Raw genomic sequence first — 13856 nt, 5'->3', positions numbered from 1 at the left:
TGTCACAAACTGAAATCCCAGGCAAGGGTGCTGTATCACTCACTGTTGTTCTTCGTCTATGATTGCTCTATGTAAGAACAAACAGCTTGTTTTAAATTAACAAAGAATTATACTTTTATTTCAAATATGTATATTGTCAATGTAATTACGCAACACATCCATTAACAGCCACATCTATCCTCCTACAAATGCATTAATGAAGTCTGCTGTCGGAAACAACACATCACACAGCAGAGCTCTGTTTGTTAGATTGTTGATGACTTATCATTGGAAATCTGTCACTGTTTGGAAGGAAAATGATTATAATTTTAATAATGTTTAACCACATGACATAACAGCTAGCACATTGTTGCACAAAATGCTTACCGTTTTTTTTTCAACAGAGTTGTATGACTGCTTAGATAATTCACCTTCAATGAAATCTGCATATTTCTTTCTTCTGTTGATTAATACTGTACAAATGTAAGGATAAATATTTGTACTTTCATTACAGTCATTCGTTATTTTGGTACATGAATAACTGAACATGGTTCAGTGCTATCCTTATATCAACAATGTTGAAAACAACAGCAGAAATCAGGCGTATACTATGCCCCAATCTTGGAGGAGATTCAAAATGAGCAATTACTTTTGTTTATTGAAGCTCACATACATTATGCTGTAAGTCACAACCTTTTACATCATGTCATATTTATAGATCACATGTGGGTAATTGTATTGAGTCCAGTCCCTGTGTGAGTAATATTTGTTCCCCAATATAGTAACCAACTGTGAGGATTATTACTATATTACCCCACTGCTCCAAAGCATTATGGCGAGAGTGAATTAACTTAAGAATTTTTTATGAATTATTACAGGGGAGAAAGTGCACATCTTGCATGATTTAGGAGTAATGTAGTGCAAGGCAGGAGGAAAATGAAAAGAACAGAACACCTTCACAATACATAGAATTTCTATGGCAGTGTACCCTAAATAAATCTAAACAAGCAGTAATCGAATTACCATTAATGATGTTAATATTTTATTTTCATTGCCTCTGATTAAGACAGCTGTGCTTCTCAGTAGGATACACTCAGCTCTGAAAAATGTCCTTGGTGCACAAGTAAATTAGATACTCCCTCACTGCTCTGTCCTTGTCTGTGCTGAGGAGAAGCATTCCAGGTTACCCACTGGTCTGGTGAGCCTTCGTATTAGGAAGTGAGAGGACAAACGGGAAAAGGATGCCCTTGGCTCCAGAGAGGACACTCAAATCATCTGCTACAAATCTTGGAGAGATCTCTTCAGCCAGGAAGCTCATGGTGAGCTGGTGGCTCATGCAGTAGATGGTGTCGTCCAAGGCGACACAGTGGAAGGCGAGGCATTGGTCAAGGCGTTTGGAGTAGCACTCGTAACATAGTCGTGCCACAGTGTGATAGCGGTACACACTGATGCCTAGCTGCAGGCTGACATCAAAGCGATATAGGAAGTTCCTCACTCCCACTATCTCGGTGGTTCTCTCTTTGCTGCCCGTTATTGAGCTTTTCCTCCACACGTTGATATTTGGGTTGTAGCGCAACAGTGTGTATCTCAGTGTTCCTCCTAGAACAAAGAGCTTCCTGTTGCACACTGTGACATGATGGGCCACAGCAAATGTATCATTGGGCAGTGGGGCCACAAAAGTCCATCTGTCAGAGCGGGGGTCATAGCGCTCTACGGTAGACAGACACTCCCCTCCGATTGCATAGATGTAGCCCTGCAGGGCTGCCAGTTTGCAGTGGGGCCTGGACTCGTTCATAGGACTGATCTCTTTCCAAATTGATGTTATGGTGTTGTAGCAGAACACTCTCTTGGAAGGCTTCATCTCTCTATCTGCGCCCTGCTGGCAGCCCCCCACTGCTACAAATAAGTAGTTGTCCATAGTGCACATGACACAGCCTTTGGAGATGACTTCCTGAGGGATGGGACACAGTGGGTGCCAGCTGTCTTTATAATCATCATAATAGTAGAGACCACTACATGGTATGGTGGTGACTCCCTGCTCCCTTTTTGTCCCTTGAGGACTACTCCCCACCCAGTCCTGAGGGCCCATGTTGCCTGCCATTAGGAACGGCCTTCCTCTCATACGCTGTTTCTGGATCTCATCCTGATCAGCTGCTCTCAGCCTCCCATACAGACCTGGGTCCCTGAGGATCTGGAGGTAGTTGTCAGACATCACTCTAAGAGCTGACTGCTGCAGAGGGGCCTGCCAATGCTTCTTTGACAGCTCCACCTCCACGCAGTTGCCCAAATCAAACTTGGCCTTAAAGATCTCCAACTCTGAGCTGCCCATGTTCTCTGGAGGCAGATTTATACATTTGGCCCCAGCTATGGTTTCTAGGCTGTGCTCCTCCCATGCACTGGGGTGCTTGGTGTCTGTGGTAGGACTGAGTGGGCTGACAGGGCTGGGATCCCCTGATGAAGAGGTCCAAGAGTGGGGAGGCTCAGTGAGGCTGCTGCCACATCTTCCAAACTCCACCGACTGTGAGTCCAGTGAATTCCCCTCAAACAGACCTAATATGGAGTCTGTGATGGAGTGCGAGGAACATTCCACATAGTATTCCTAAATCTTTCCTCGCACAACACTCTGCTTCCCAGGTCCCTCCATCACGAGGTTGGCATCCTCCACTGTGATCTCTGACTTTGAGGATATGATAACATGGGGATATCTATCTCAGCCTCCTCAACAAACACAGGGACTTCTCCCTCCAACTCCAAGCTGTTGTCTTCTACATTTGATCCATACTGCGGCGTAACCATTTCTTCAGTGTTTGCGAGCCAGCAAACATCTTTAGTCTGGGGCAATTCTCCTTCCCCTGTTCCTGTATTGGTGTTGTCAGGTGTCAGGTCATCCCTCACAGGGCTAATCTGTGAGTGGCCAGGCTGTTTGTCCCCATTGTTGCTGGAGTCATGTTTGGCTGTGCTTTGAGGCCACAGTTCCATCTTACAGTTCCGACAGATTCCATTGGGTGCTTCAGTGGGCCCGTCTGAAGGAGGCCTGTACCCATGGGGCTGTAGAATCTGTATACACAGGAGAAGAGCAGCACAGCGGCCAACGGACACGTCAGCCTCCCCAGCAGGTGAATGTCAAACTGGACACCCAGTAGGTCTGCTATGGGCATATCTAAACGGACGAGTTGCCAAGTTTAACAACCTTTTTGTCTGGGTATTTCTTTCAGTGCATCTTAGCCAATGGTAGCAGGCACTGATGACTGTGTCTGTTCTCTCTTCTCTCTCTGGACAACATGTAAACTGATACTTGCAGCAACACTATTTGCATCCCTCACTGGAGGGGTGGGGCAGCGGTCACGTTCTACTTGCAGCAGGTGATCATATTTGCTCTGTCCTTCACTATGTAGAAAATAACATATTCATACCGGGATGTTTTTTGACTCAACTCAAGATGAGTTTATGATGTTGTTTACTGAGTGAGTATTTAAGTGTTTTAACAACTTGGAAACTACTGTATACCACCCACAAGGTTAAACTTGGATTCAGACTATTTGTGCTGTTTAGCCTAATGTTTGCATTATGTGTAGGAGTGGCCTGGATCACATGTCTCTATAGATATATCACACTCCCTCTTCAGTTAAACACATGGCAGGTTGCTATCTGCTGAGAACAGGGTTTGACTAAGGCGTGCGAAAGGCTGATTGGAGGCATTTGAGGCCATAATTACCAGGATACAGTTGTTTGCACAGGCAAAAGCCAACAGTAAATGTCTCTTTCTATGCAACACACACTATACAACACATTTGTTTTGGCTCAGCTACAGAGGGAAAAGAGACCAGGGGTGATGTTCATATAAAATGTAACTATACATTTGGTAACACTATATTTGGATAGTCCATCTGTACACGCTTAAAAGAAAAGGTGCTATCTAGAACCTAAAAGGGTTATTCAGCTCTCCCCACAGGATATCTCTTCAAATAACCCATTTTGATTGCAGTTAGAACACTTTTGGTTCCAGGTAGAACACTTCTGGGTTCCATGTAGAACCCTTTCTACAGAAGGTTCTACATGGAACCAAAAATGGTTCTACCTGGAACCAAAAAGGTTTCTCCCTGGAACCATAAAGGGTTCTCCAATGGGGACAGCCGAAGAACCCTTTTGGTAACCCTTTTTTCTAAGAGTGTAGATGCTCTACAGAGTATCAGTAACATTTCAAATAACTATGTACTAACCCTTATCCTAACCATAAACTTTACCCTAACCCTAATCTTTATTCTAAACCTAAACCTAATCGCAACCTTTGCAAACAGTTGCTTATCAACAGATAGTTTGTTGATAGTATGACAATCTGTAGAGCATCTACATTTGGAAAATTCGGACTATCCAAATAAAGCGTAACCATACATTGGTAATTTAAGCACAGACTTTTAGTTTCGGACTAAATGACTGTGTTAAAGTATTAATGATGTTGTCATTTCTAGCACACTCCGATGAACACGTATTGTATCATGTAAGAGGGATGCAGTCAGACAACCGTCGGAGCCTCAATGCCAAAAAGGAGTGTTGACTGTATGAGTCTGACAATATCATCCATATTTATAGACTGAATGGGCATACACACATACATCTCTGTCACGCTGGAGTCCTGTCGCTCAGTCACTGCAGTTGAGCTGTCAAATTTGAATTTGTGTTTCCGATAACGCTTGACTGAGTCCAGGGTCACAACAAAGAGCTGGTCCAGCAGCGATGCAGTGACACTCAGAGAGACGTGTCACTCAGGTAGCCATTTGAACGAGTGTCCTCTGTGACATAGACACTATTTGGCCATCTGATAGCATAGCTTTCAGAGGCCCGTAAAGGGATCTGGATTCAGCAGGCACGGTTAGTCGTGAATAATTCACTGGTGTGCCACAAAGGCAGCTCCTTCTCTTCTGTGCCGCCGCTGTCTCAGGTGTACCATTCAGGAGCACTGCAGAACAAAATGATAGCCAGCATGTGCAGTATTGTGCGGAGACTCTTTCACCTCTTCCCCTCCTGTGATATCATATGGACAGAAAATGGGAAATGTAAACAGTTTAAACAGTCGTAACTATTTGAGGTGATTCATACTACTGCAAGCGTTATTCTTGGAGGATGGGTGGATTGTGTAATAGATTAAGATCGTGAAAGGGAGGATATGGGGAAGTGAACGCTGTGACTACATGACTAGCAGAGGACGAAATAACCTTAAGGTAATTCTGATTACAAGTTTAACACTGAAGTATGAACAAACAAAGCAATTGATGTGTATATGTAATTCAAGCAAATATATTTACCATACTCTATATTTTTTTCATTTGGTCTGTGCCCCTTTGAAAAAGCACTGATGTACTCATGAAAAACAATTATTGCATACTTCACAAAAATTATTACATTGGCAATCAGATATGCATGCCCTTCAAATAATGTGAACACAGCACAAATGCATACTATAGAGCTAGGATGTCAAACAGTTTTCATAATTCAATGTGGTGTGCTTTAATTTGGTCGACTGTCTCTTTTATCATGGATGGCCTTCCATGAAGATCCACATGCACTTTTTGTAAGCTAAAGACTGGAAGCGTAGTTTTCTCAGATGGACTCTGAGAAACATAAATAGGAAAACAAATGAGTATATCATGCACTCACAGAATTGATCATTTTGTAAATAAAGTAATGAAGTGCATTTTATTCAGGCAGAATAATTATTAAGTCATTAAAATACAATTTGCATAAATCATAGCTGATCCAACAAATGTAAATGCCTGGATATGGCTAAACAGCATTGGGACTTTGAACCGGGGCTTTGGTCAGATGACATGAAAATAGAACTCTTTGGCCTTGCATATAAGAGGTGGTTTTGGCGTCTAAATGAGAATGCATAAGCAGAACAAAACCCCATACCTACTCTAAAATATGGTTGTTGATCTTTGATGTTACAGGGCTATTTTGCATCCAACGGTCCTGTGGCCCTTCTATACCTGCATTGCTTGCTGTTTGACGTTTTAGGCTGGGTTTCTGTACAGCACTTTGTGACATCAGCTGATGTAAGAAGGGCTTTATAAATAAATGTGATTGATTGATTAAGGTCAAAGACCCCATGAACTTTTCCTAGTACCAGGACATCTTAGCCATAGACCTTGTTGCCTCTGCCAGTGAATCTTCCAGCAAGACAATAACCCCAATCACCTATCAACATCCTCAAAGAAATGGTTAATTGGTCACAAAATCATTTTGCATCTCAGTCTCAGGACTTGAAACCCATTGAAAACCTGTGGTTTGAATTGAAGAGGGCTTTCCGTAAGTGCAGACAAAGGATATTAAGGAACTGGATTGTTTCTGTATGGAGGAGTAGTGTAAGATCCCTCCCAACTCAGTGTCATTATCTTCGCAAGGTGAGGTATTGAAAGGTATTGAAAACAGGGGTGTCAATAATTTTGACCCCTTCCTTCTTTAGAAAAATATGTTTAACTTGTTAAACAAAATATATTTTTCTGAGCAATTCTATCAGTATAAAATAATATAATTTCCCAATTATTTTGAGAAAACAGTATACAGTACATGACCAAAAGTATGTGGACACCTGCTTTTCAAACATCTCATGCCAAAATCATGGGCATTAACATGGAGTTGGTCCCCCTTTTTCTGCTATAACAGCCACCACTCTTCTGGGAAAGATTTCCACTAGATGTTAAAACATTGCTGCGGGACTTGCTTCTATTAAGCCACAAGAGCATTAGTGAGGTCGGGATCGGTGTTGGGTGACGAGGCCTTGCTCGCAGTCGGCATTCCAATTCATCCCAAAGGTGTTTGATGGGGTTAAGGTCAGGGCTCTGTGCAGGTCAGTCAAGTTCTTCCACATCGATCTCTACATAAGAAATGTTTATGGACCTCTCTTTGTTACATGGGGCTTCGTCATTCTGAAACAGAAAAGTGCCTTCCCCAAGCACAGAATAATCTAGAATGTAATTGTATTCTGAAGATTTCGCTTCACTGGAACTAAGAGGCCTAGCCTGACCCATGTAAAACAGCACCAGATCAGTATTCCTCCTCCACCAAACTTGACAGTTGGCACTATGCATTTGTGCAGGCATCTGCCAAACCCAGATTCGTCTGTCGGACTGCCAGATGGTGAAGTGTGATTCATAACTCCAGAGAACGCGTTTCCACTGCTTCAGAGTCCAATGGAGGCGAGCTTTACACCACTCCAGCCGACGCTTGACATTGTGCATGGTGATCTCAGGCTTGTGTGCGGCTGCTCGGCCATGGAAACCCATTTCACGAAGCTCCCGCCGAACAGTTCTTGTGCTTCCGGAGGCAGTTTGGAACTCATTTGTGAATGTTGCAACCGAGGACAGACGATTGAAAGTCACTGAGCTCTTCAGTAAGGCCATTCTGCTGCCAATGTTTGTCTATGGAGATTGCTTGGCTGTGTGCTCGATTTTGTACACCTGCCATGCTTTGGTATATATAGATTAGCTCTGTATATGAATTATTTATTTTATACAGTAATTTTTGGCTCATTTTTATGAGGGTGTCAATCATTTTGGACCCCACTGTATCCATATCAGCATAAAGGGGTTAATGTCCGTGTCAGAATACTGTATATTCCAACCTAATTATTTCCAGAAACTGAACTTGAAATATTTGGCAGTTTTATTGTAGATCTTCTGTAAAGAAAAGGCCCAAGGGATAATCTCTTGACCTCTGGAAGGTCATCAAATATTCCTGCCAAATACCTCCATATACACTTTGTCATGGCCCCAAAGTAGAGAAAGTCATAGTTGATGTGTTGAGAGGACATTTGCATAGATTCTTCATTTTTCCTCATATATTGGAATATGATTATTCTAAAGGTCATGTATGTATATTAACCTGTTATCCAAAATGTGATCAAATAAATTATTAGGTAGGCCTATCTATCTTCCATAGTAAAGAGAGTAAGGCCGTTTTACTGTATGTCATTTAAAACACCCTTAGGTTGTAGAAGTAAAGTCAAGCCAGATTATTTGATAATCTCTCCATTTTAATACAGGTGATATGAAACAAATGCAACAACCCTGTTAGCACTCTGCTTCAGGTGAGCATCTTCCTGAAATGGTGGCTAACATGATCCTACTAGGAGATGTCAGGGGGAAGAGTTACATATTGTACATAATGCAATGTCACTTAAGTATGTAACAAGTAAATAACTGGATTTACAGGCCAGTGACAATGAGATGCAGTGTTGACCACTGCAAAACACGAAAAGGAGAACGAATTGTCAAACGTCACATGCACTACAAATCCAAAACGGCAGACATAATGTAGGATATTTGCATTGTTTTTTTCTGTCCTCATTTTCAAACTTGTCACACAGATGTAGAGACTGAATGAATGGGATCAGAAGGCTGTAAACTGTTCTGTCCCGACAGCCTATAGGATTATCTCTCGAAACAGTGATAAAGGATGAGAAAATACAAAACAAAGGCTGTGAGCTGCTGCAAACCCTCCCAACTCCTCACCAACCAATCCTAACCTGAACCCATAAAACCTCTTTGATTATCTTCAGTATTTACACAGATGTACACAAAATACACTCAAAAAGGAGATTTTCCATTTTCTCTTTGCGTTTCGTCCTCTTGTACATTCCAAGCCATCCAAGAAAAGAAATACCTGTACTCGTGATAAAAAAGAATGTGCTCATTGAGCGTTCACATTTGTTCCCAGTTGTTTATGTGTCGCTTAAAGACTGGGTACAACACAGCCCAGTGAATGGGACAACTGGTTGGTCCTCCCACACTCGTCGGCTCAGTGTCTCTCTTCACACTTGCAACAATTGAACATATCAAAACAAACCCAAATGCTTTTTATTTTCCTTTTTTAACAACTAATTTTATTGATCAACAGGCAGGGGTGTGACAAGAAACAAAAAGAAGGTGTGGTCGGGTTGATGGGGTATACTGGAGGTGGTTATTCTCATGTTCAGGAAGTTCTTTTCTTTATATTATAATCTTTGTTATTATTTCATTTCAAAAACAGAGTAGAGGCCCATCGGGTGGTGGCACTGGCTCCTGAAAGACTGATGCATGGAGGGCAGGTTGGATGACTGGAAAAGGCTTGCAGGACTGTGTGGTGTGGTTGTATGTGTGTCTGTTTGTGGTGTGGTGGTGTTTTGGGAGGTATGTGCATGTGGTGTGTGTATGTGTGTTTGAAAGGCTTGGGATTGTTTGTGTGTGTGTGTATGTGTGTCTCTGTGGGTCTACTGTGTGTTGGGTGTGAATTGTGTGTGTATACAGAGTGTGTGTTGGCTGGGAGGGTTCACGTCAGTTCCACAGTCACTGTGAGGGCCAGGGACAGCACCATCCATATTAGTCCGACTACATCCACGCGAGGGGCTCCATCTGCAAGGGCCAGAAAAAGAGAGAAGAGTCAGATACAATCACTATTTATATTTGCCAGTCACTAGACAAAACAGACTTTAATCTCAATAAAAACACTGATTGGTCAGTTACTTCTTGGTCAGGTCATAATTTCCTTTCTATGTAATAAAAATTAATGCAACCAAATCATGTACTGCCAGAGCAGATCTGGCCAGATATTATGTCTCGGTAAAGCCTTTCAAATCAAGGGCAATTGGGAATCCTGGCTCTTTGCTTTTATGTCAACTTAACCACATTCTCCACTGATGTTAATGATGACAAACATGATATTCCTTCTAGAACTACAATTGTAATAGCCTTACGCATTCCGCTTGTTTAAGTAGGATTGCAATAAACAACTACTACGGGCCACTGCCCCACTTCCCATGCGTCTCTATACCTCAGTTAATTTCCATTATCATCAATATTCTAAAACATTTGTTAGGACAGCGAGAGGGTTGAAACTCTGACAGAGATGGATGGTGGCCCTTAAAAGGTATGTGGTTTGTTGCTGTTCTGTGCTGTGGCCTCTGTGCTGACTGACAGATAGGGTGGACTTCCCACACACACAGAGGGAGGAGTTGGCAGATCAGCCACTGAGCGATCAGACACTTGTGCTGCGACCTCTCGGGGCCATGTTCTACACCGATTTGACTTGCATGCGAGGCATATCTGCGCCTCGCTCCGCGATCGGTACCTTCCTCACTGACCTGATTCTGTCCTTGCTGTGGCAAACCTGCTCCTGCCGGATCATTTGCATATTAAAATTTACATCCGTAAGATATGGCACGCAAAGCAGCAGAGAGAGAGAGAATGAGAAAGAGAACCCTCATATCCCTCTGCGCTTTTTTTGACAATCCCTCATCTTAACATGATAATTGGAGGTGCTGCAAATGAGGCCCCACAGTGTGTATGAAACAACCCTAATATCACAGTTCTCACAAATGTATACAAGTGGATAGTGACTGAAGGAGTATTGTATCTGAACATAGGGGGAGAGATTTCTGTTGACGATAGAATGACAGACAGTGTTCACCTGTCGTCAGTTTGTCTGTCCATCAAACCCTAACCAAGAAGTAGCTAGTAGCTAGTCATTTGTTACTGTCCCATTTTGTATACAGATTGCATGCTTGTCATCTCAAATGTATTCAAATGCATCTTCAAAAATGTGTGAGAAAAACAACATTCAAACAAACAAAAAGGAGAAATGCTCTTTAAAAGACTACAAAACAAACTTTCTCTGTGAGTGGTCTTCATGGGTGCCATACTTACTGTTTGGATTCTGAGTGTTTTTCATCATGGCAGGATTTTCTGTTGATAGAGATGAAGGGAAAATAGAGAGGTAAACAGAAAGCGAGAGAGAGATATTGTTTTAACACTGTACAGCCTTAATATGATACTATTACACTAAAAACATTGGGAGTGTAATGTTTACTGTTCATTTTTCATTGTTTATTTTACTTTTGTTTATTATCTATTTCACTGCTTTGGTAATGTAAACATAGGTTTCCCATGCCAATAATGCCAATTGAATTGAGAGAGCGAGAGCGAGAGCGAGAGCGAGAGCGAGAGCGAGAGCGAGAGCGAGAGCGAGAGCGAGCACGACAGACAGACAGACAGACAGACAGACAGACAGACAGACAGACAGACAGACAGACAGACAGACAGACAGACAGACAGACAGACAGGGAAAGGGAAAGGGAAAAGAAGTGAAGTGATGATGAGAAAATAGTGAGCTGACATGGGTAGGGGGTCTAATGAAGTTCCTTAAGCTCATGTTAAATGACATCCCGCTGGTGAGCCTGTATTAATAGAGCTGTGGACATTGGGCTCTCTGGTAAGTTAGAGCAGCAGTTAGGTGGGGCAAGTGGGCAATAGCAGAAAAGAAACTGCTGATCTATTAGCATCCACATGCGATTTCCCTACTCAGTCCACAAAGACAGAGATAAATCAGTGTGTTTGTGACAGCCAGCCTCTTCACTGCTGAGTAAGACCTTAAACAGGTTAACATTTACAAGGCTGCAGCACCAGACGGATTACCAGGACGCGTATTCAGAGCATGCACTGACCAGCTGGCAAGTGTCTTCACTGAAATGTTCAACCTCTCCCTGACCTAGTCTGCAATACCTACATGTTTCAAGCATAAAACCATAGTCCCTGTGCCCAAGAACTCCAAGGTAACCTGTCTAAGTGACTATCGCTCCTTAGCACTCACATCTGTAACTATGAAATGCTTTGAAACGCTGGTCATACCTCACATAATCAACATCATCCCAGACACCCTGGACCCACTCCAAGTCACATACCTCCCCAACAGATCCACAGATTATGAAATCTCTACTGCACTCCACACAGCCCTCTCCCACCTGGACAAGAGGAACACCTATGTGAGAATGCTGTTCATTGACTACAGCTCAGTGTTCAACACCATAGTGCCCCCCAAGCTCATCACTAAGCTAAGAAACCTGGGACCTCCCTCTGCAACTGGATCCTGGACTTCCAGAGGGGCCAAGTGGTGAGGGTATGCAACAACACATCCACCAACATGAGGGCCCCTCAGGGGTGTGTGCTTAGTCCCCTCCTGTATTTCCTGTTCACCCACGTCTGCATTGAGGTGCAAACTTCAACACCATTATTAAGTTTGCTGGTGACACAATGGTGGTAGGCCTGATCACTGGAAAGATGAAACGGCCTATAGGGAGTAGGTCAGAGACCTGGCAGTGTGGTGCCAGGACAACAACCTCTCCCTCAACATCAGCAAGACAAAGGAGCTGATCATGGACTACAGGAAACGGGGGGACGAGCACACCCCCATTTACATCGACGGGGCTGTAGTGCAGCGGGTCGAGAGCTTGTTTCCAAACAGCCACAAGAGCATTAGTGAGGTTGGGCACTGACGTTGGGCAATTAGGCCTAGCTCGCAGTCAGCATTTCAATTAATCCGAAGGTGTTCGATGGAGTTGAGGTCAGGGCTCTGTGCAGGCCAGTCAAGTTCTTACACACTGATCTTGACAAACCATTTCTGTATGGACCTCGCTTTGTGCACGGTGGAATTATCATGCTGAAACCAGAATGGGCCTTCCCAAAACTGTTGCCACAAAGTTGGAAGCACAGAATCATCTACAATGTCATTGTATTCTGTAGCGTTAAGGCTTAAGAGGGTGTGAACGATGCTGAATTTGAAACATCACATGCACTACAACTCCAAAATGGCAGACATACTGTAATGTAGGATATTTGTAAACTATTTCAAATGTTTCTACATAAGACCGAATCGAGGCGGTCGGTCACATATGTGACTCACCACATGGATTCGGTCTTATGTAGCAAAATTTGAAATGTTTTTTTTTACATTGTCAAAAAGTTGAGACTCAGATCTACAAAATGGTATGTCATACATTGCATTTTCGAAGAACAATGGGGGAAGTAATTCTGCTTTGAAAGTTGATAAACTTGTAAACGCATTTTGATTTAAAAAAAAATTTATTACGTTCAAACGGCTCTCCTGTGAAGTCGTGACTTGTGACATACGCCTAGTTTCCTGAAACCAGTCACATATCTAATGTGTCATGTTCAGACACACCAACACAGTCGTGAAGAGGGCACAACAACGTCGTTTCCCCCTCAAGATGGTTTAGCATGGGTACTCAGATCCTCAAAATGTTTTACAGCTTCACCATTGGGACCATCTTGACTGGCTGTATCCCCGCTTGGTATGGCAACTGCTTGGCATCTGACCGCAAGGCCAAACAGAGGATTGTGCGTATGGCTCAGTACATCACCGGGGCCGAACTCCCTGCCATCCAGGACCACTATACCAGGCGATGTCAGAAGGCCTTAAAGATTGTCAAAGACTCCAGCCACCCAAGTCATAGACTTGGTCTCTGCTACCGAACAGCAAGGGGTACAGATGCAAGTCTGGAACCAACAGGACCCCGAACAGCTTCTACCCCAAGCCATATCACTGCTAAATAGTTAGTTAACAAGTCACATACGTTGTATGGACTTACTCTGTGTGCGATACTAGTGTTTAACATGATATTTTAATGACTACCTCATCTCTGTACCCCACACAAACAATTATCTGAAAGGTCCCTTTGTCTAGCAATGAATATCAAGCACAGATTCAACCACAGAGACCGGGGAGGTTTTCCAATGCCTCGCAAAGAAGGGCAACTATTAGAGAACATTTTAAAAAGCAGACACTGAATATCACTTTGAGCATGGTGTAGTTATTAATTACACTTCGGATGGTGTATCAATACACCCAGTCAGTACAAAGATACAGACGTCCTTCCTAACTCAGTTGTCCGGAGAGGAAGGAGACCACTCAGGGATTTCACCATGAGGCCTCATGGTGACTTTAAAACAGTTACAGAGTTTAATGGCTGTGATAGGAGAAACCTGAGGATGGATCAACAACATTGTAGTTACTGCACAGTACTAACATAATTGACAGAGTGAAATAAG

The 13856-nt window shown here is 43.0% G+C and overlaps 1 protein-coding gene and 1 pseudogene across 2 annotated transcripts in view; both read right to left on the bottom strand.

Annotated features, from left to right (window-relative positions):
• Positions 1 to 215: 215 nt before the first annotated feature.
• On the bottom strand, positions 216 to 3430 carry LOC135541108 (kelch domain-containing protein 7A-like; annotated as a pseudogene).
• A 4560-nt stretch (positions 3431 to 7990) lies between these two features.
• LOC135542036 (immunoglobulin superfamily member 21-like) overlaps positions 7991 to 13856 on the bottom strand; it is a 299416-nt gene continuing 293550 nt past the window's right edge. For both annotated transcript variants that reach the window (XM_064968619.1, XM_064968620.1), the window contains exons 9-10: positions 10659 to 10697; positions 7991 to 9368 (exon numbers count right to left, since the gene is read on the bottom strand). In XM_064968619.1, the coding sequence (XP_064824691.1) occupies positions 9286 to 9368; positions 10659 to 10697 (122 nt within the window). In that variant the 3' untranslated portion in view covers positions 7991 to 9285. The remainder of the gene's footprint in view (positions 9369 to 10658; positions 10698 to 13856) is intronic.

This window comes from Oncorhynchus masou, chromosome 6 (genome assembly GCF_036934945.1).
Source record: "Oncorhynchus masou masou isolate Uvic2021 chromosome 6, UVic_Omas_1.1, whole genome shotgun sequence".
In the NCBI taxonomy this organism is placed as follows: Eukaryota; Metazoa; Chordata; class Actinopteri; order Salmoniformes; family Salmonidae; genus Oncorhynchus; species Oncorhynchus masou.
Note: the sequence above shows the minus strand (reverse complement) of the source record. Positions and strands in the feature narration are given on the sequence as shown.